General features: G+C 44.0%; 2 protein-coding genes across 4 annotated transcripts in view; one reads left to right on the top strand and one right to left on the bottom strand.

Annotated features, from left to right (window-relative positions):
• The first annotated feature begins 1,050 nt into the window (after positions 1-1,050).
• LOC135399975 (uncharacterized) lies at positions 1,051-2,139 on the top strand. Its single transcript, XM_064631708.1, has 2 exons — positions 1,051-1,145; positions 1,227-2,139. The coding sequence occupies exon 2, from the start codon at positions 1,239-1,241 to the stop codon at positions 2,040-2,042; it is 804 nt and encodes a 267-aa protein (XP_064487778.1). The 5' UTR covers positions 1,051-1,145; positions 1,227-1,238; the 3' UTR covers positions 2,043-2,139.
• Positions 2,140-4,211: 2,072 nt separating this feature from the next.
• LOC135401321 (serine/threonine-protein kinase D3-like) overlaps positions 4,212-21,932 on the bottom strand; it is an 88,308-nt gene continuing 70,587 nt past the window's right edge. For all 3 annotated transcript variants that reach the window (XM_064633659.1, XM_064633658.1, XM_064633657.1), the window contains 18 exons: positions 20,620-20,758; positions 20,399-20,530; positions 20,102-20,265; positions 15,187-15,385; positions 14,995-15,081; positions 14,404-14,551; positions 14,101-14,302; positions 13,071-13,269; positions 12,491-12,537; positions 12,314-12,386; positions 11,712-11,875; positions 11,532-11,636; positions 11,321-11,419; positions 10,669-10,753; positions 10,476-10,551; positions 9,914-10,020; positions 9,760-9,845; positions 4,212-9,174 (listed from right to left, as the gene is read on the bottom strand). In XM_064633659.1, the coding sequence (XP_064489729.1) occupies positions 8,917-9,174; positions 9,760-9,845; positions 9,914-10,020; positions 10,476-10,551; positions 10,669-10,753; positions 11,321-11,419; positions 11,532-11,636; positions 11,712-11,875; positions 12,314-12,386; positions 12,491-12,537; positions 13,071-13,269; positions 14,101-14,302; positions 14,404-14,551; positions 14,995-15,081; positions 15,187-15,385; positions 20,102-20,265; positions 20,399-20,530; positions 20,620-20,758 (2,370 nt within the window). In that variant the 3' untranslated portion in view covers positions 4,212-8,916. The remainder of the gene's footprint in view (positions 9,175-9,759; positions 9,846-9,913; positions 10,021-10,475; positions 10,552-10,668; positions 10,754-11,320; positions 11,420-11,531; positions 11,637-11,711; positions 11,876-12,313; positions 12,387-12,490; positions 12,538-13,070; positions 13,270-14,100; positions 14,303-14,403; positions 14,552-14,994; positions 15,082-15,186; positions 15,386-20,101; positions 20,266-20,398; positions 20,531-20,619; positions 20,759-21,932) is intronic.

The following is a 21,932-nucleotide window of genomic DNA, read 5'->3' as shown; positions in this document are numbered from 1 at the left end:
GAAACGGTACTTCGAGAAACGATTAGAATTTGGAAAGCAAACTGCTAACACTTGCTATACTGCGTAACTTTTCAAATGCGTTCCACTCCTTACATCGTGGCATTCTTTTACGTAAGGGGGTACTTACTTACATAGGGGTAAGCTGTGTCCCCATAGCGACTGAACGTGATCGAGACAATAGGCATAATGAAAATTCACAGCATGCACGCCTATGGATTGCTTTCCGCATACAAGTTCGGAAACGTTGGGTATATCAGCATTTATTAGATATGCCACTCAGATTTAAGTGTTGTTGCTGTTGAAAATTGGGCGGCAGAGGCTCTGTCAACTTCTCATATATGTGTCAACCTTTAGCTTTTGCACCCTGCACACGAGAACTGAACAAGTTTGAATTTGGCTGAATGAGCAGCAGCATACATTCCGTTTGCATCCTTCCTCTTTCCGTTTCGTTTCTTCAAAAACGTCCCGTCCAAAGAAAGAAAAGGAACAGACAGCACACGAAGAAAAAAAAAAGGAAAGAAAAAAAGACACATTGACATGAAACAGCCCTAACTACAGCGCACACATCACATACGTCATCGCCTCCAGCCATGCTGAATAAGCGGACTCTCGTCCAATTATTAAACACACGGCAAGTTATAAAAAAAAAGAAAATAAAAAGTGCCCCGGGTGTGCACATAACGAAGAATAAAAACGATGCCATATTACACGATACTTTTTTTGTTTGTGTGTATGTGTGTGTGCGCGCGCGCGATGGCTATCTTAACAGCGACTGAGTCCGAATAAGATAATACCGAGCGAGTACATAGGAAGAAATCTGCGGAAACGATACGATAACGTAAGTTATCAAATCCGAGCTTATACCAACGTGATGTCACCCGCTTCAGAGGAACTGAGGGCGACCGGCTTATCATGTTCTCGGAACCGTTATCGTGAACACGTTCCAATCTCGTATTACTTGCTATTAACATTTTCGTCGTGTTATGTCATATATCAACTGCGCTGTAATGAAACACCCCCAAACACGCGCCCAGTCTTGACGAATCAGAACCCGAGTTACGGTTTACAGAGACCATAAAAACAGCAAGCAGCAGCACGAATTATCAGTGTCCCTCGCTTCAATCCGAGGAACAGCCACAGACCAGGTAACGGAGTACATATGGTTTCGCTGCGACTAGTGTTGCACGCATTGAATGAGTTCTAATCAAGGTACCATTTCTCTGTAGGGAACTGTAGACATGGCTCGCATCTTGGAAATTATGGTATTTTCCATCCTGGCCATAGCATCAACTAGTTGGGCTCACTATCACAGCGGGTACAACCACTACAGATCAGGGCTACCAGTTCGACCATACCAGTACGTACCTCGCCGCGTCGTCTTTCCCGCTCGCTACATCCGCCAGCACTACCCCCACGGTCCTCGGCCGTTTCCAGGCTTCCAAGGTCCTCAGCCGGGAACTCCAGCTCCTACGCAAGCTGTGAACGCTTCAACTGATGACAGCTTGAACTCCACAGACTCTACTACCTCTACCGCCCCTACTATGCAGAGCACAGAGTTGTCTACCTCGACTCCTGGTCTGGACGCTCGAGCAGGCCCAGTGAACATTGAAAACATGTCGTCTGAGCAGCTTGTCGCCTACATATCTGCAAGAGTGGAGCATGCACTAAGGTCTGCTTTGGCGCCCATGGCCGCACTCCTGGACGAGAAGAAAAAGCTGAAGAATCCCCGGTCTTCTGATGGTTATTCTGGCACTACAACTTTTCCGGTGGGACTGACTGCTCAGGATGACATGGAAGATGCCAACCGCACGGCGCGGTTCTTTGTGAAGGGGATTTCTGACAACACTAAATCCAACCTTGCAACTCTCCTGCATCGGAAATTATTCCCGTTCAGCGCTGTCCATCGACAAGGCGAGGGAGTTCCTCTGCAAGCCACCCCAGCTAACGTGAGTACGGCAGACTCTTCGAGCGCTGTGGCGGATGGGTCTGCAAGAATTTCGACGCCGGCTTCTGGACCAGACTCTCCTGCAGCAACGTCATGATATTTTGTTTCATAAAGTGTCTTTTGGTGGGGCCTGTTTTACATGATGTAGCGCTTTTATGTTCACGATGGATGCAATAAATTTTTACTCTGCCTGATCTGAGGTTTCTTATTTTGCTCGGTGCCTGTACTTCTACTTCAGCGCGCAATACTGCTGCAAATTTCTAGAGCTCAAATTCATATTTTTCTGATGTGTCCGTATATTTATATATATTTAAAAGGAAAAAAAATAGCCAGAGCTCTTTGCCTCCACGTATGCATATCTTTGTAACTCAAACGTCGGTTTGAGTTACAAACAGTACTGGCATGTACAGTACAGTACAGTACTGGCATAGCGACGTTTGAGTTATAAACATATTTATATATATTTATATCCGGACACAAGTTGGGAGAGAAGCTTCTCCCGCGAGCCAAGTCTGTCAACAAACTGTCCAGTTGTGTTAACGGACACTATCCGGAAATGGGTTGTGTGGGGTGTCGCAGAATGGTATGTCAGTACTATCGATTCAGCGCGAACAGTGCTAACGTAAGTGTGAGTGCCTTCTGTCGAAGCTAGCTCTAAAAAAAAAAAAAAATTAAAAACACGTAAAACTGGCCAAGGCTCTAAGGTATGCAGGTGGTGTAGTTGGTACAGCAACATTAAAGATTATGAGAAGGCACGTCACCGTTCGTGTGGTTCACACGAAACCGCAACCATAAGTTATGTTGACATCGTGTACCGATGATACAAATTTGGTTTTGTTAATCGCGTGCTGTGAGCATGTCAGTTGATAATGGTAGTTTCCTACCTCTATGCTTACAACTAATTCGCGGCCACTTTATGCTGCATAGGAACCGCGGCAGCCCTACCTACCGGGAGGCGTATTTTACCGGGAGGACCGGGAGCACGTGACTAGGAGGAAGCAGACGACGACGAAGCACTCAAAGATGGCGGCGTACGCGGTAGGCTGATAAGCTTTCTACTTCTGCTTTCCCTTCCGTGTGCTGACTTTGATATTTGTTGTGGCATAAAGTAATGCTCACGAAGCCGCACACTATTGATGAACTTATAGTTGCGCGCTGGCCTTTTGTTTCTGACGGCGTTAACCACGTGGGCAATATCGACGCCATGAGAACTTAGCAGAGTTGCTTAGACAGTGGTTTATCGAGAATCGCAGGCACGGGGAGATGTTGCAAGAAAAGAAAACAAAAGGGGGCGGTGTAATTATTACAGTTACGTCAGCATATCATTATCGACAGGTGTCTGAAGCTGAACTAACAAACGTCCGGCCACCCCCTTTTTTCCAGTGCAAAAAGGGGGTGACTGGATCACTGACCTCAGGTTTACTCAGTGGTCGCGGAAATATGGGGCTTGCGAAATATACGTGGAAATGTGGATACACCTCTAGCCGCATAACTTGCAACCATCCTCTTATTTTTTCGACTTTTAAGGATTTTCAACCATGTCCTCTTACACAAGGACGAAACAAGGCGGCTTTAAAATAATCTGCTTTGGGAGGTGCGAACCTAACTGATTGCATTCTAAACGAGCAGCGGCTTGACATGGAAGAGTCACCTCACCCACTTCCCAAACTTAGCAGTCCTTGTGGACTTATTGTCAGAAGGTCATCCAGGACAGCACCATAGCCAGAAAAATATTTAACGAGGGGTTCTATGAGAGCTGTACATGGGGAGGTGGAGTTCACCCATCTCCCTTTCTCAAATGCGCTACCAAAGGTATGACTTTGCGGTGTTTGACCACACTGCTACACCACTGATCTAGAGTTCTCTCACCTCTTTCTCTGTCCACCTGGTACAACATGGAAGGTACCAACCACCCTAATTGTTCTTCCTGATGGGCTGTGGCCATGTCAGGCCCACAATGTAACTGACTATATAGGGATTATCAAAGGATTTTGTATTGCCTGTTGCTTGCACCCCATTTACAGTATGTGTTTCGAGAGTCAAGCACGTTGAGTGTGTCCCTTCTTGCCACACATAAGACCATTCACACTGATATGTGTGGGAGATGTGAGAAGGTGTGCCGGTAGCCGGTGCCGGTAGAGAGCAGAAAAAGGAAAGCAAGTTACTTACTGTAGTCCCAACAGCCAATGAGCAGGCTGCACGTGCTTCCCTGTCACAAACTAATACCTACTCATTTAAGTTCCAATTATCAAGCAAGAGGCAAAACATTCCTCAATACATTTTTATTATAAACGTATTTTGTTCGGGGGTATACCTCTTTAAGTGAACAGACAACCATCACCAGGAATGCATAATCTCAAACTATCTAGTAAAATTGTGTCACGTTTGAAACGTCGTAAAAGGCATCTGCATGATCCATGACATCCAGGAAATTTACAAAGAAAGTATATTTTAAAAAAGACAGTCAAATGGTCATACAAAGATGGAGCAAGTTTGTGTAGTCATACACAGAGACAGCAAAACAAAGACTCTATAGCACTGTTGCCCTCGAAGGTAGTGCAACAGTCTTCTTTTTTAAAGTAGACACCAGAGAGGCAAAAGAACAATGATATTTCCAGACAATATTTGTACACTTTCAAACCTTGCAGTGGCACACACCCGCAGCAAATGCCAGGACAGCTTTCATTACCCGAGAGTACCTGGACTCTCGGCATTTCTGTGCTTCTCTGAAAGTCTGGAGACAAATTACTGAAGATCTGAAGTTTAATGCATTGTTCTGATGTGCCTCAAACCAGGCATCGTAGGAAGAGGCACACATGTATTTCTCTTTTGACTCCGTCCCAAATCAAGTTTTTTTAGGTTTAAAAGCAAAAATGATGTGCTCTCCATGAGTCTCAATGTGTACCATTAACTTACACTGCTGTGAAACCTCACGATCCGAGCTGGCACAGATGAAAGTACTTTATGGACACACAAACCTTTGATTTTACGATACGCACTCCACCGCTTTCGCATAGTGTAGAAGACAGTATTGCTAAGCAAACAATGCATAATATCTCCCACATCTGCTAATTATTCTCATACGCTAGCATTAATACAGCACACTCAAAATATATCCTACACAGTCATCACGAAGCATCAGAAACTAAGGACCAACATGCTGCCTGCATTTTGTTTGGAATTATGTGTAGTTATAGCAAGCATAACAAAATTGTATTAAAAAAATATGCACTGTGCAAGAAAAGCTTGATTCGTTTAAAATGTTGACATGCTGACCAGGCTCAGGTTTTTAAATGTTAGAAGATATGGGGGTATAGCAGCACACATTGCTGCACAGTGATGCTTGTAGTATTAGCCAAAGTGTGAAATTAGTTACACTCAGGTACAGTGCATACAGGAGGCATCAACTTCAGCATTCATGGAAGTATTTGCAGCATACTTATGAAGTTTAATGTATGCCAGAATGGTTATTGAAGTTTAGATCCCACAGTTACACCAATCTCCGAGGCAAAGGTCTCAGCCCCAATGCCCTCTCGATGTAGATTCCCCACTGTTTGTGCCAACACACAACATTGTTTTTGTTTATTTTATACTGTATAAAATGTGCCTTCCCCCACCAATAACAATGACAGAAAGGATGTCATTCGTTTGACAACTGCAATGTCCCGCTTCTGGTGTCTCTGATCCTCGTGACTACGGTGATTATGCTGTGGTTAAACACCCAAAGGTGCAGCAGAAACACAAGTGTTGATATCTTTAAATGTGATGCAGCAAGGCTACAGCGAGCCTCCTTTGAGGCGGATGTTGCAATTTTCAATTAATCAGTCCCCCGAAAATTCGTTGATCCAAGAGATAGCACACTTGTGTCTTCAGGGTGCAAAAGGCAGAAAGGGACTTCATTTACATCAAAACCTTTTTAAAAAGCAGTTCAGAAAGACAAACAATGAGAGCATGCGGATATCACTTACCCGACGAAATAAGACAAAGTTGAAAAGAATAGATGGAAACACGAATCCAAATATGCTACAGCATGCATCATGCAGTGACCCACAGAAGTTGGTATAAGTACACATCTACATAGGTGTACATACACGTATACATATATCTATATACATATACACACAGAGAAATGAGAGCCCTTTCGAGGGTCAACGTATCTTGGACAGTTCTGTGTAGCAACAGGACAGTGAAAAGAAAGGGAACGGGTAGAAAAAAAAGGTAAAATCAGAGCAACATGTTGTGCAGGTGACTTTGTGACAAAAAGATAGGCAAGTACAGCTGCAGCAACCAAATCTGCCAGGTGATGTACACTGCTCTAGCATCATTGCACATACTAGTTTAGGGTGCACCATGGACATTTTTCCTCTCGATTCCTTCTAGGACAGCTGTGCGGAAAAACGGTTAGAAAGATGTAACGTCACTCTGCACTGAGGACGTTGTGAGCAAAAGGACCATAAATCTTGTTTCACCACATGCAGTGCAGTACCTATACATTGACAGAAAGTGGTTAAGTACAGAGCAGCATATAAAAGTCATCACATAATAAAGCACAAATCAGTTTATGATGCAGCCAAAATAATGCAATAACCGCCACATCAGTTTAGCTGCATCGGTATGTACAACTGCAAATGTCCTTGTTGCTGTGATAACCCCATACACAATCTGTCACGCTTAATGTAAAACCCCGAGAAGCTGTCACGCTTCTGTTGAAGCACTGCTACATAAATCTAAGTAGCGCACAGCCACAAGATTTTCTAACTGTCCTGTCAAGACCACAGAGTCCTGCATACTACAACTTGGGATTGTCATGAAGTACGTTATGGCTTTGCTATGTAAATGTTTTCATGTACTTTTGGAAGAATGCTTGATCCTTGTGCAAAGCACACAAGAGTAAAAACGGTTCTTTGGCAAAATTTAATCAGCTTTATGTCCTGCTGTTTCTAAGACAAATTATCACCAACGGACATAATTTGGCATAAAATATGGAATGCAGTTCGCACAAATAAAAACTGGATCACGGTTTTCTTCACTCTCTACAATATGTTAGTATGTCAAGACTGTCACAAAACATGAGGTGGCAACAGCAATTCCAACTACGAAACTCAAAAATAGTTAGCTGTTTTGAAACCACGCACATTTCCAATGAATCGTGTGATCAGTGTTCGATGGCCAATTTAAAAGTTCCAGTGCCCTCTGGGGAAATGTGGTAGCTTTCACTGACAAGATTTGCAAGTATACATATTTTATGTTTCTATTCATTTTTTTTATTCATGTATATATAGGAGGCAGTATAAGCGTCAGCCAGAAGAAGAAAAAAAGGTTGGAATGTTTAGGCAAAGATGCTGCTCTTCTCGCATTCTGCCTGATCGAACATTTCAACGCTCACATACCCCTGCTTCTTGTGATTGTTCAATGCAATCATGAAGCTTGAATTAGACTGACAATTTGCAATACCTATCTGTAACTAGCACGACAAATAATTTCTTTGGCATTCCCATCTATACAGGTTTCTGCAGAGTAGTAGTTGAGAAATTTTGCTAATGAAGTTGGTTGTGGGTTCCCAGAGGACAGCTGCTGATGGAGAGAATGTGCAACGAAAAGTTGTATTTGTCCTAATTTTCGATTCGGCCTTTGCAATTTACAAATTTTTGCACCAAATTATCGACTAATTATAGGGCTAAAATTTGATCCAATTATTATTTCTCTTACTAACAGTCGGCGTAATACAGCAGTTTTTGTTGCCTCATTGAAACATCAGAAAAAGCAGCGTGGTTACAAAAGCGTCAAGACAGTGATCCAAGCGAACAGCCATGGAATGTATGCCACAGTCTGAACCTTTAACATTATGATTTCTAATGACAGGCACAGAAAAGTGGAGTAAAAAAAAAAAAAAAAAGAAAAAAAAGACGACTGAGCGAAATGGTGACAGCCTGCTCTCTCCAATTTGCGTGGGTTTGGCAGTCTTCACGGAAGATGAACCTAATATCGAACGCACTGCTTCGTGCGCATTGCAAAGCTTCTCTTGCCACAACATTGAGCAGTTTAACAGGAAGCAACCTGCATAAGCAATCTGCCACCATAGTAGGAATAGCCAAAACTGGAATGCACCATGCGCTTTTTACACGAGTATACGGCGTTGACTTATATATACACACTTCCGAAATTCGAGCATTCGTTGCTTTGCTGTGCAGTGCAGTTACACAATGTTGAATAGTACGGACATACCTAGCCACAGGAATTCAGCGCAAACGTCATCTGGCTGATAGTGGTGGACGGGAATGAAAGACACAGCAGTATGAACTCGCTAACACGACTGTATTTGTGTGACCTTGCGTTCCAAAAACCGGGCTCAGGAATTGTTTCTGGTTCTAGCTCCGCTGTGCAAGGTATCATTTGTACCATGAAGGCATAACCTCTTTATCTTGTGCTTCTTGCAAGTTGCAGAAAATACCGCGATTATATACACGATGAATCCGTGCTACAGTGCTTTTGCCAACACTTCACTAATTTCATGGTGGTATGACAAAGTATAAAAATTCTGAACCGCTAGATTTTACGAAAAAAAAAAAATTCAGTTAAAAATGTGTCTGAAAGGGGGCAGAAATGCTTTTTAGTGTTGTTTATACATCATTTCTAACCGCCTATGACGTAAAAATTCTTCGAAAGGCTTTCTTCCGTGCCTCACACTAACACGCTAACGAATAAAAGACAATGAAACACCTCCACTGTCACCCCCCTTCCCTCCTACAAATCCACTTAATCAACTTTAGGGTGATATACCCTGTCACAAGTACCCACATGGCAGCAAATGCGTGGGTTTCGATTGGGAGTCGTAAGAAATGCCTGGAATGAGTTTGCGTTTGCTAAAATATAACTTGCTCTCAAATAAGCTTCTAAATATCCTGATACCAGCACTCATATAAGTGTACACATGTCCATAACACAGTCTTGGTCACTGTTCCCGATGAACATCAGAGCCGTATCCGGCCAAAGGGCGGTGCCGAGTCTTCTTCTCGTTGCACTGAGAGCCTGGGCCGAACGGTAACGTGCGAGGCAGCTCCCAATGTGTCATCGCTCAACGCGGCCGTGGTGGGTGGCACGGGCGCAGGAGGGCGCAGGCCGTGCTCTCGCCGATGAGCTTCCCAGCGAGCGTCGTCTGATTCGTGGGTTACGTAGCGGACTCCCACCTGACTTTCCAGTTCGCGTAGGTCGCACCAGGTCTGGTAGTCCTTGAAAGAAACAAATCATTCGCGTTCAGCAATGCTTACTGCACTCATGTCTAATTAGTGAAGCATCCGAGCAGTGGGTTTCACTGCAGCAAGGTTCGCAGTAGATCCTAGCAGATCACAGATTCCTGTAAGATGCTTTCAATAGTCCAAGTGAAAGAGAGACTGTTCAATTATTGAGGTGAGAATGGGCTCTCGGAATTTGGTGAACAAGTCTCGTGTGACAGCCAGATGAACAGTATTGATTTGGAACAGAAACGCTTACGTCACCATGCAAGACATGGAACTATCGGGTGATATGTCAGGAGTAAGAAGTGCCTCGGGACAATGGGTGAGTGAGGATAAACAATGTGTGCCCCAATAGGGCAACTGCTTCCAGTGATGAAGGACTGAAACATGAAAGCATACAGCTGAAGGCCAAGTCTCCTATTGGTTATCAGAGTTCAAATTTGGAGACACGTAATGTTTTGAAGACTGAATTTGTGAATGTTACTAAGTGATAGTTTGTAGTATGGTATTTCAAATTTAAGAGATCGCCGAAATATGGCAAGAAGGGATTTCCCCCTATTGTGTAAGAAATATGCGTACTTGCAGCCAGGAGTGCACCAAAGATTTATCCACCGTGTAGCGCTTCCTTGTCTTCACTTGGAGCAAGTTGTTGATAAGGTCAATCGCTGAACATGTAAAAATACAGGGGACATTAGCCTTACGTCTATGTACATATGGAAGGAGCATAACATACCTTCAGGGGACACATCCTTCCATGGGTTTGGTGGATACATGAAGTCGGCATTTTGTATCTGGTCGTTGATATCTTCTTCCTCGTTGAAAGGGAACGTTCCACTCAGACTGATTGGAATGAAAGTGAGAAAGTATGTTACTCGCTCTCTCTACCGCATTATGCACGTGACACGCCACCCATGGGCCAGGTTTCCGTTACTCTTGGCATTACAACGTCGATATATTCAAGATAAATAAACCTGGGTACACAATTGCTTCTCTTATAGGGGGCAGCAAAGAGCAAAAAATTTCTCAGAAGATGAAAGGTTCCGTTGCCATGACTGCGTTACAAAGGGAACGATATTTGTGTGCCGCGTCGTTGTGTGATACATGCGCGAAAAACACCGCAACTTGTGTGAGAAGAGAGAGAGAGAGGAGGCAAATCAGGAATGACGCCTTCACAGAAGGTATAGCTGTGAAGGTAATGTAATCTTTCATCCTGAAAGGACAAATTCTTGCACCTTTGTGTGCCTCTTGCATGCAACAAGAGGGATTAAAGTAAGCACTGGAATAGATTGGCATACCTGACGTAAATTATAACTCCGACGGACCACATGTCAAGGGAACGGTTGTAACCCTTGTTTCGGAGCACTTCCGGAGCTTTAAAAGAGAAAGATGGAAATAATTTCATTTTCTTTTTGTACTGTTTAGGAATTGACCTGAACTATATTTCTAACTAAACTGAAACTACAGTACCATATGTGGTCTAAATCTCACCCAGGTATGCCGGAGTGCCAACAACAGATCGGCGGAAGGACTTCTCGCCAATGATTCTTGCAAAGCCAAAGTCGCACAACTTCACCTGAAACGTAAGTGTGGAGACAATCAGTACCGGGCTAAAGCCGAGCGTGTCCCGTTCTCTTGTCTATATTTGTATGCTTTTATGCAGCACGAATGTGTGTCAACTAGCTCAGCCTCATACTGCAAAGAGTACAGTCAATCTTTGTTAACCCCAAAGATTATTGTTACAGAAGGTTGCCTTATGTAAATGTACCGTTTAAAATGTAGCAGAAGTCAGCCAATATAATGTTTAGAACTGCAGTAAAAAGGATTTGAGAATGGAATGATCTGTTCTGTCTGACAGCTCATTAACCACTGCTGCCTGTTCTTTCTTTCTTTTTGTTTTGAAGTGAATGTTTATGCCTTTTGTAATAGAGGCCTCTGATCTGCCAATCTGAATACTATTACAGTGGAGTGGAGTAGAGCAGTAATATGCATCATTTGTGCTCTGCATAGTTCCTGTAGTTTTCATCTGTATGAAGCAGGTACCAAATTATATATATATATATATATATATATATATATATATATAGTGCATTTCCCTGCTGTGCATTTCAACATTTGTCCGTTTAAGGTCTGCTTCTCTCACCTGTGGAAACTCTGAGTCTGACGACAGCAATACATTTTCTGGCTTCAAATCACAGTGCACAATATTTTTTGAGTGCAGGTGCTTCAGGGCTATGAGTATCTACAAATAAATATAATGTCACAAGTGCAATAAATAATATGTCAGAGAATCGCAAAACCGAAACATTGCGAGGTTTTTTCCAGAACCCGTAAGATTTACTTTGTGGACCAACCTGATAAATAAGGAACCTGGTGATACGACCAGAAAGCCGTCCTTTCTCGCTCGAGAGAATCATCTCCAACATGTCTCCTTTCAGCTTCTCCATAACAACGAAAATCTGTAACACACGTTTAACACATATAGACTGCATGGTTCTTGAAGAGAGCGAAAAACAGAAAGATTAGGTACTGACCCTTTCGACGGTCTCAAACATCTTCTCCAAGTTGACGACTCCAGGATGGTGCAGATTTTGAAGAATGGCAACTTCATTCTTGAGCTGAGCCTCTTGTTTTGTTGGAAAACGCAACTTGTCTATCACTTTAATGGCCACGGCACGGCCACTGGTCCTGTGAACGCCTGTTTATGAGAATCAAAACAATGCGTCAGAAATTCACTCTGGGCACTGTCAACCATGTTGATTCGGATCACTAATTCAGATCACGAAATTTCTTTATTTACACAAGGCTGTGGTATTTCATGACATTACATCGAAGAACAACCAAACAAAACATCTAGAATTTGTTAATTGCTCAATCAAGTAGAGAATGAAGGGGAATTCTGGTGTTCCACAGTGAATTTAAGGGGAAGTAAAAATCAGTTAGCAGTATTCAAATTGATGACAAGCCTCACTGCATTCATGTCAGCAGTTCACAGGGTAGTACCAGTGGATAGTACTAACTAAGCATATTCAAGAATACCTTTAAGTTATATACACACCATTAATGTTTTGCTACTCGCTGTGTATTTCACTGCGTATTTCGCCGTGTATTTCACACCTGAAGTAACTTAACATACCTCCATAAACTATTCCGAACTGCCCCGATCCTAGGACTTCATCAGGAAAAATCTGGTATCTGAGACTAATGTCCTGCAATAGAAAAGACATCAATGAAAAAATTTGATTAGATGCATCTAGTGAAAGTAGCTATAGCATTATGATCTGCAGCTGCGCAGATAAACCCTTGTACTCACCATGTTCTGACCATTGTCACTTTGATCCTGGCCAGGTGTATCTGTTTCTGAAAATGATGTAGTAAGAAATAGTTACATAAACAAAGAGCAGATCCAGAGATTTCACAACTTATTTATGACACGTACTACTCTCATGAAGGTGATAAACCAGATCTGATATGTGTCTGAAAACATGACTGCTTCGAAATTGCAAAAACAAGTTCTGTTTAGAAAGTACTCCGGTGATGTGTGCAGGTGCACGAATGCTATGGCAAGCACATTGGTGGGCAGTATAGTTGCAGATTGTCACCAGTAATGTAATCTGAAAACTTGGATTCTATATTCCACATTAATGAGTACCATGGATGAAACAATTATTGTCACATTTTCATCGAGTATCAGTTTTCTTGAGTTTCCAAGTGTTGGTAAATGTAATCTGGGGTGCAAATCCACGATTAACCAGTAGCAGTTAATGGTCAACTTAAATGGCAAAGCAGAGAGGAATTGCGTTAAAGTAAAAAGCTTCTGGCCCTACAGTTCCAATAGCGTTTCTTTTCGAGTTCTTGAGTAGTATCACAGTAGGCAACTCTGCCAGACTTACTTGGTCCATGTGCAGCTGTAACAGGCATAAGCGCTTGACGAATGGCCACTTCCCAACTTCGAGAAGGATCTCTATCGTCACCAATCAGAAACACCAAGGTAGATGTACGCAGCTCGAATGAATGGGTGGGCCTGGGCCCTGCTCCTTCCTTTATGGGACGAGCTGGTTCTATTGACAGGATCTCAGACAGAGGAATTTCCTGTTGTTGCGAATATTGTGAGACAGAATCAGCACCCTCATCATGATCATCATCGGGCCGCAAGCACTAGAGCCCTTATGAACGTCATCTCGTTAGAATATCGTTTCCCTCATAAAAGTGCTTCTTGCTCTCATACTTCATGCGTAACAACATATTTTATTAAACGGAACCCAAGTTATGCAGAACGGGATGTCTGCAGAATTCTGTATTGCAGTGGCATGTACTAGACATATTGCACGAAGCACTACGAAAAAGACTTACATTAGCGAAACCTTGTGCACGTAAAACGTTGCGCAAAAGCTCAACTGCCTTCTTGAAGCAACTGCTAAAACAGACTGTGGGTATATGGAAGGGGACAGCGCAGAGTTTTAGCGTGGAATGGCATAGGCCAGTTTAATTTAATTTTTGAAACCTCCCGTAAAATTGACAGGTACCCTGAGCCTGACAGCGGATCACAATTAAAAGGAAGAGAACAAATCCAAAAGTGAACAAAACTTAACCGGTTTTGAACCAAAATCAATTATATTCAAACCGAAGGCAGATCCAAACCAGTAATAATTTTCATTTGGACACTTAGTTCTTACACATTATCTTCAATAACCCATGACTTGAACACCCGAGACGAGGTAGAGGACGATAACAGACAAACACAAACACCAGGTTTTGAGACCATGTTTTTGTTTGTCTGTTATCGTCCTCCACCTGGTCTCAGGTTTTCAAGTCATGGATCGTCAACCACCAGCTCACTTGCTACCTAACTTTCCTTTCCTTATCTTCAATAACGTAAATAAGAGATACAAAACCGTGGTTGTAACAGTAGAAGGTTCTTACCCTGTAGTACTTGGAGGAAGTGTCGTTTTGGAACAAGGTGATGGCCTTAGTGTCGAGGCGCCAGTAATGGCGTCGCCGCATGGGATCCCGGTCTGTGTAGTGCACCAGCCAGCCCTCCTTAATCACCTTAGAGCCTTTTCTTTTCGTATGCTTTATGCTCTGTACTATTCTCATCAGTGGAATGTTGTTACTTGCAGTCTCACTGTTGAATGATTTGAGATGTCAGTGACTGATGAACACAAAAGAGCATCTGAAATCTGCCTGTGCTTGCATTAGACATATATGCAAAACTAAGACACTCACTTGACAAGTACTTTTGGTTCATCTTCCTGGCTGTCGGGTCCGCCGTTGCCACGTTCTTGAGACAGGTCACTTTCATTATCCGAGTCATCTTCAGTGTTGTCCCTCTCACCATTGTTTTCCACCTCTGAGCTCTCTGAGTTTTCTTGTGCTTTTGCAAACAAAGAGAAGGAAGCACTGCTACAACATCAACAGAAAATAATGCAAGCATATCGTGCCAGATTTGGCAAAACCCTGCATTGCCCCCTTTTGGCTTCCATTCCCTCCACATGACATGCAAGTCAGTTCTAGGGATTGCGCATCCCTCCAGCTTCCCTCTTTCCCTATTTGCGATAGCTGTGACCTCGTTGGTTGGTCTTCCAGTAGGGGTAAAAGCAAATCCGGGGTTGACCATGTGCCAGCATCAGTGACAAGAGGGAGACTTACAAAGCCATGCACCCAGACAACGAGTTGCCCAATTGTTTAGTCACTTACGCGACCGCTCTTCTGCTTACCTTCTCTAATGTGTGAGACATACTATCATAGCGTACACCAAACGCACTACATCAACAGATACACAGTTCTATCCTTATACATACGAGGTGCTGAACTTACAGGATTCGCCCCATTCTTTGGGGGCCTCTCCTGTGCAATCCATTGGAATCCTGTCCATGCACCGCTTGTGAACATTGAACTTGCAATCTGCGGAAGAGCAGACAACTTGCGTTACATCTCCGCGATATCGCCTGCTGCACAATCCACAAGGCATACACCAAAAAAAAGCTGGGTGCGAAACCTCATACGCGCCTTTGCACTGCATGCCCTGCCTGAAGATTCCCTTGAGTAGCCTCTTACAGTACTGGCACACCGTGGGCTTGGCGTACGAATGAACCATGAAGGTGTGTGGAATGCGGATCCTGCCAGCCAGTTCTCGATCCACCCAGGCTGGTCGACCCATGTTGAGCGACGGCGACCTCTTCTCTCGGGCTGGAGATGTTGCCAGGAGCTTCAAGGGCCAAGTGCCAAAGGAAAGCGTCAGAACGCTTCGAAAACTTTTTGTGTGCCACATAGTGCTGAATGGGATGAGTAGCAAATGATAAAATTTGCCGAAAGCAAGAACTCTGCAAGTGCTGCTTTCACAGAAACGACTTTTTCTGTGTGTGTGCACATAAAAGCGATAGCTTTATGGGGTCCACCAACGTCTACAGCGGTGCAGTAAGCTCTGAACAGTTGTGAAAGACTAGAGAGAGAGGAGGAGGAGGAGGAGGAGGAGGAGGAAGTTGGAAGGGATGGGGGGGGGGGGATGGCCCTATAGAGCTACCGCATTTAAATGCATTTAAATGGCAGAATCCCCAAAGGTGCAGCCAATTTTGCTATTCGTGCCTTAAACTCACCTCACACCTCAGTCAATCAAAAGGTTTTTTCCATCATGTTCAGATCTATCAATGCTGTGCGGTGCTCCTCATTAAAGCATTCTTTTGTCATAGCTTTTATTACAGCTGCACGGGAAGCCAGAATTATGTTCAGATTTTGATTCAGGTGCTTGTAGCTGCTGAGAAAGTACAGAGGTACTGCCGCAGGAACACCGAAGGTCTAGATTAAGACCAGGAATATTCCTGCTTTATACACACCTGCATTTCAGCAACGTTTGAAGCAATGAAATACTATACCGATTACTAATTTGTTAGTGAATAACAACTGCAAGGTCAGTATTCTTTTGAAAAGACTGTCCAAATGAATGATACTTGTGCGGGACATGTCTTTGGTACTGGGAGCCTTATCTCAGTTTTGGCCTAACTGTATTTCAGTTGGCAAATCAACTGCAAATCAACGCCAGACAGACAAGAAAAACAAAGGCAAGCTGCCAGTATAATTGGGCAGGGTGTCTACCAACCTGGAAAACCGGGAATTATCAGGGAATTTTGATGCGACTGGAAAAGTCAGGGGATTGTCAGTGAATTTGCAAAAAAAAAGAAAAGAAAAGAAGCAGTTTAAGTCAGGGAATCCCGCGGACACGTGCCGTGGCGATGCACGGCGAATCATAAGTGCCAATCAGCGGTTCAGCAGCCACACCTTGGCAACGTGGCTGCGAGTAGCAGTTCACCAATAGAAGCCGCTCAGAGGCAGAAAAGCAGAGCAGCCTCAGTCGTACTCAATAAATAATAATTTGTTTATTATGAGGGAGCTGTATCAAAACGTAGCAGCAGGCACGAAGTTCCCTCTTGTTTTGGTTAGGGGATTTGCTTGAAATAGTCAGTGAAAACCTGGAAAAGTCGGGGGAATTTGAAGGCTGCAATTTGTCCCTGTTGGGACAACAGAAACTCAGGAAAGCCAAATAGGTTGCTCCACTCTCAGCCGATGGGAAATTTGTTGCACCTTGTCTGCATTTATTTTTTTTCTTTGCTTTCTTAGGTTATATCTTCTGTCAGCTCATTTTTACATTTATCAAAACCAGCACACAATCAACTCAATGTGACTAAAGCAATACTAGAAAATATTTATGTTAAAATTCGGTTAAACAGGAGCACAAGAAAACAAGGCACAAAGAAAACTGCGAGAAACAGAGTTTACGATTTTTGTAATTGGAATTGCAAAATTCCTTCTTTACAAAACCAAAGGTGACAGATGAAATTAGTTACATGGAAACATTCGCAAAATAGCATCCACATTGAAGATGGTGGAGAACAGTGCAGACTGACCACAGAGACTACTAATCAGAAAAGGCAAGTAAAGTGTACGACTACCAAATACATGCAAGCTAGTGGAAGCACGAAAATATGTGCGCCACGCGCTATGCATTAGAAGCTGGTGCAAATGGAAAAGCATCAAAATCGTGCAACATGACTTGACATAACATACCCTGCTGGTGTGTCTTATGCAAGTGTTGGTGTGTAACTCAGAAGTAGTTGTGTTATAACACACAATTGCTGAGAACAGAACTGCTGAGTGTGAGAACAGATATGTTTTGGTATCTCAAATACCCTGTAACTTAATTGCTGTAAAGACTATACAGGGAGACACACAACCTTCAGTTTCTAGCTCACTGAACGTTTTCTCAACCTCCGCTTCTTGTTCCTGGGTTCGTTGCACGGATGTTTAACTACTGCAGTTTCATTGGTTCTAATTCTTTTGGACGAAAAAAGTACGAATTAGGAAAATAAATGGCACAGGACAATTTTTACCTGCACATTTAATGCATGTCTATACATATGTTAAGGTGAACCTTTTGGGAGGTAAATTAACTTCACAGACTGCTGCTTCGTTTTCATCTGGTGCACCGTCACTCATAGCGCCGGGACACATCCCAGGTCATCAAACCCCGACCACGGGGAATATCCTGGGGCTCAGCCACAAGATATTCAGTAGCAGACGACACGGCCGAAGGTGTCGTCTGTTATTGTGCGCGGTATGCCACTCCAGATATCCTGGCACCGTTCCAATGCTTTTCCTTCCAGTAGAATATTAGGTGGGGATGTCGCTCGTGCGCGCGCGCGCTTGGCAGAATGAACCTTTTGTAGAACGCTTCTGCGCATGCTCTGTGACCCTGACGGCGCCGTGACAGCGCCAATATGGCGCCGGGTGTGCTTTGTCGCGCGCCTATCGTGTTCCGCTAGGATACGACCCGAGTGTGAAAAAGGTCGACTGATACGCGTGGACAATGCTAACACGCAATGCACAGCCAACACCACCTAGACAGAAGGCCAGCGCAGCTTCGTGTAACGTCATCCTACTCTGATAGCCGTCCGCCAATTACACGAAAGCGGAGTCTCGGCGAAGCAGACGACACGCGCTTCATTGGAGAGAAACCATCCGAGAAGGCTGACGGATCGCGAGGGGATATTGGAGAGGCCTTCTCTTCTAGGTGGTGTTGGCAGAGCACAACCCGTGCCAGGGTTTATTTACTTGACATCACTCGCAGCCATGGGCCAAGTATCGCAGTCGCAATGGCGGATTTGCCGCCACAAAGTATGTCCTGACCGAATGAAAACCGAAACTACTTCGCCGTTTCGCAGACGTCTCCCTGGTGGGCACTACTGGCACCACCCATCAAATACGTTCCGAATTTCGTTGGTTTTAGGGAGTGCGTCCCTGTCCTATGCGTTGTATCGCTCCTTCACATACATTTCAATAAAACACGTGACATATAAAGTCTGGTTTATAAACACTAACATCATTCAATAAAAGATAAAGAAGTGACGCTACAACCATCTTTCCTGCTTGCCGTTAATGGACAAATTTTCTCTTCGGTCCCGCCTTGGCGATTTCGTAAGCTCCACCATTTTCTAAAGGCCCGTTCGGTTTCCGCCTCGTCTCTCACGATTTCTTCCTCTGTCATCCGTATAAATGTGCGTTGTCGCTCCTTCGCGCTTTGTTCACTTTCCCCCCTTGTTTCTTGCTTGCCGGCCAAATGGAATTTCTTGTAGACGTCCGTGCTGTTCCCAAACACTTTCGTCGGCAAGAGCAACGGCCGAGCGACAAAATGGATTTCGGATTCCGTTCTAAACTAGAAACGCACCGTATAATCGCGTATAGCGTCATTCGGTGCATCTCAAATCACATTCCATGAGCAAGCCTAACAATTTCAGTCGCCAGTAGAAAAATGAGGGAAGTTTGATTACCGTACTGGGATCAAGTAGTAATATAATATAAGACGTCAGACCTATCGCGTAAGACAAGTATTTTTTAAAAATTAAACAAATTAACCACTTGTGGTCAATATATTCAATACGTAAAGTGCAGTATCCGATAGTCCGCTTACACAAGGTACATTCACAAGGATGCTCACTAATCACGGAAAGCACTGCGAGTCGGCGACAAATACAATGAAGAAAGTCAATATGGACAGATTCGTAGGTACCGTTAACGCTTGTAAATACAACCATACACATGCATGCTCGTGTGCTGAACAAATGTATTGTACGGTAATCATAGAACATTTCACGCAACCATGCAAACGCGTATTTCTACAATAAAAACACATCATTAGCTTAAAACGATCGACAAACAAATGCGACAACAAACCGTTTTGCCTGTAATCACTCACTGGTGCGAAGGCCTTCCTCTCAAGCACATATAACCTGCAGAAGTTATTAGACAGGGTGGCGTACATACGCACGGACGCAACGCAACGCTGCTATGAGAATGCACTTGCGTGGGCAGGGAGTGAAAACGAGGCGAACATTCACACAATGCTACGGGATTTCCTTGAGATTGCATGTAGATATCGGTAGCGAATAAAACACAAGTCTTGGAAGGTCGCGATCGTCAGACGCGATATAGGGGGAGTGAAATTTTCTATATATTTGAAGTAAAAAAAATCAATCTCCATAAAATGTTCAGAACAGCAACGAGCAGTCATATAGTTCGCTTGTTTGCAATGGAAGTAAGCAGACCACAAGCTCCAATGCTTCTTCGGTGCATCGCGGAGTTTTCTTTCCAACAAGATCAAGTACGGCTCATTCCTACGAGGTGTCTGTTGTACCTATTAAAACGACTACCTCTTCAACATCGAACAGCAACGCAAGCCCCATTGACAACCAGTGCACAAAATAACTTCATTAAACAGCACGAAACATATGCACAGCCACCGACGACACACGTGCTAAGTTGAAAGCAAGCCAGAGTTTATTTAGCTGCCACACAAATGGCCAACAGGACGCACAACGAGTGAACGTACAACGAAACAAATGCATCAACGTGGGTGCATGGTCTTCCCGCTCACCGAGTTGTGGTCGTCACTGAAGGTGGCTGCGCTGCTGGCTGTCCTCTGCACGGCCTCCGTGGGGCTGCGAGGGTACATCGACGTGGAAGAACGTCTTCGGCGTGCGTGCGAACAGTTGTTGGGAATCTTGTAGGCACATCGCTTGTGAAAGTTGAGGCCGCAGCCTGCGAGAAAGAACGAGTTAGGTTAACGCAGGTGTCCCGGATATAGCGATGATCCGCTTACAACGATACCGAGGTGACGCACGACAGTTATCGTTGTAAGCAGAATCGTCGTAACCGTAACATCTAGGTCTACCTTCGCACTTGAGCCCTTGTCTGACCAGTCCGAAAAGCATCTCGCCGCAGAAGTCACAAAAAGTTGGAGTCTTGTACGAGTGCACTGTGAGCGAATGCGGTCGGATCTGGACGTCATCAGTCGGATTGTTGGCTGCGTTGAGAGAAAAGAATACACCGGGCAAGGTTGCTGAATTTTCGTCCAGAGAACTGAGGAATCAGGCTGGAGACTGGGTAACTCACCCGAAACGACGATCTCCACCAGGGTGCCCTCTGCAACGTCGGAGGCAGCATTGATGGGCAGCAGGACGTTTTCGCTGTTGTAGTCATGCCGGAATAGGATGAGACGCTCGCTAAGGCGGTTTAGCCCATGCTCTGGGAACTGTACGGGACAAACAAGAAAAGAAAGAAATAGTCCTATTATATACGAATAGATTGCGTAATAACGATTAAGGGAAAGGAAGAGGAGGCGCTGCCCGTTACAGTTGCAGAAAAGAAAATTGGCTGCATTTTGGGCATTGCGCCAAATGCATTTAAATGCAGTAGCTTTATAGAGTCGATTTTTGGGCAATTTTGTCGATGAACATCCTGGGTCTGCGTACAAAAATCACTACTACGAATCAGTCCGCCACTAAGCAGCAGTAATATCCTTCCTATCAACGTACGGCTTCGTCTGAACGAACCCTCGTACATCTATTACTTCCCAACTTCATTTTCTCTCTCTCTCTCCCCCTCTGAGGACGAAACAAAGTACGTGAACGAAAGACAAAATTAAGAAACGTGACCTTTCTGAAAGTCATAACTATAATAAAAGAATGCAGCTCAACAAAGTGGTTATGCCAGCGAACCTCCAAAATAGCCTAATTAATATTGGGCTAGCCAAAGAAAAAGAAAAACGCGCGGCGACAGCAGAGCGAAGTTCATGAAGCCCTTGAAATAGAGCACGCGCGTTTGTCTGACGTCGGGGTCGTCTTCACATTAATTGGATGGCGGCGGCGGCATGCGACGGACGCGATTTAAAAAAGAAAGAAAAAAAAATATTCGGATGCATAGCGCAAGTAAGTGATTTTGCGGCATACGAAATGAGCGGAGTCACGTCCACCGACGCATGCCTCAACGGGAACATTCCGCACGATTTATTGTCGCGTTAATGTTATACGCTGCGCTTGTAGCTGGTATTACAGACAGCCTTATATATACAGGGTGTCTCAATTAAATCTCTGGGCTAAATAATTCGCGAACGGGTGCATCAATCGACGAACTTTCTTTTTTTGCAAGTATCTGTCCGATACCACCTATACAAGCTGCGCACCGCGTGAATGAGTGGGAGGCGCTCATTATTTAAATAAAAATTCAAATGAGTTTCGTAAAAAAAAACTTCTAAAGCATTAAGCATCTGTCGGCATTAAAATGGGTGCTACCCCTCTTGGGACCTTCAGTGGACACCTTTTAGAGAAAAATCTGCCACCGAAGCGGGTGATTTGTTGCAGTAATTAATTGGTTTCGGTTTAGATATTTTTGTCGCGGTGAAGAGCAAAAGGACGCTCTTCCACTCC

The sequence above is a fragment of the Ornithodoros turicata genome, chromosome 7 (genome assembly GCF_037126465.1).
Source record: "Ornithodoros turicata isolate Travis chromosome 7, ASM3712646v1, whole genome shotgun sequence".
NCBI lineage: Eukaryota > Metazoa > Arthropoda > Arachnida > Ixodida > Argasidae > Ornithodoros > Ornithodoros turicata.
This window is presented reverse-complemented; position numbering and strand designations above follow the sequence as displayed.

Coding starts and splice junctions, on each gene's coding strand:
- LOC135399975 (XM_064631708.1), top strand. CDS start 1,239: ATGGCTCGCATCTTGGAAATTATGGTATTTTCCATCCTGGCCATAGCA.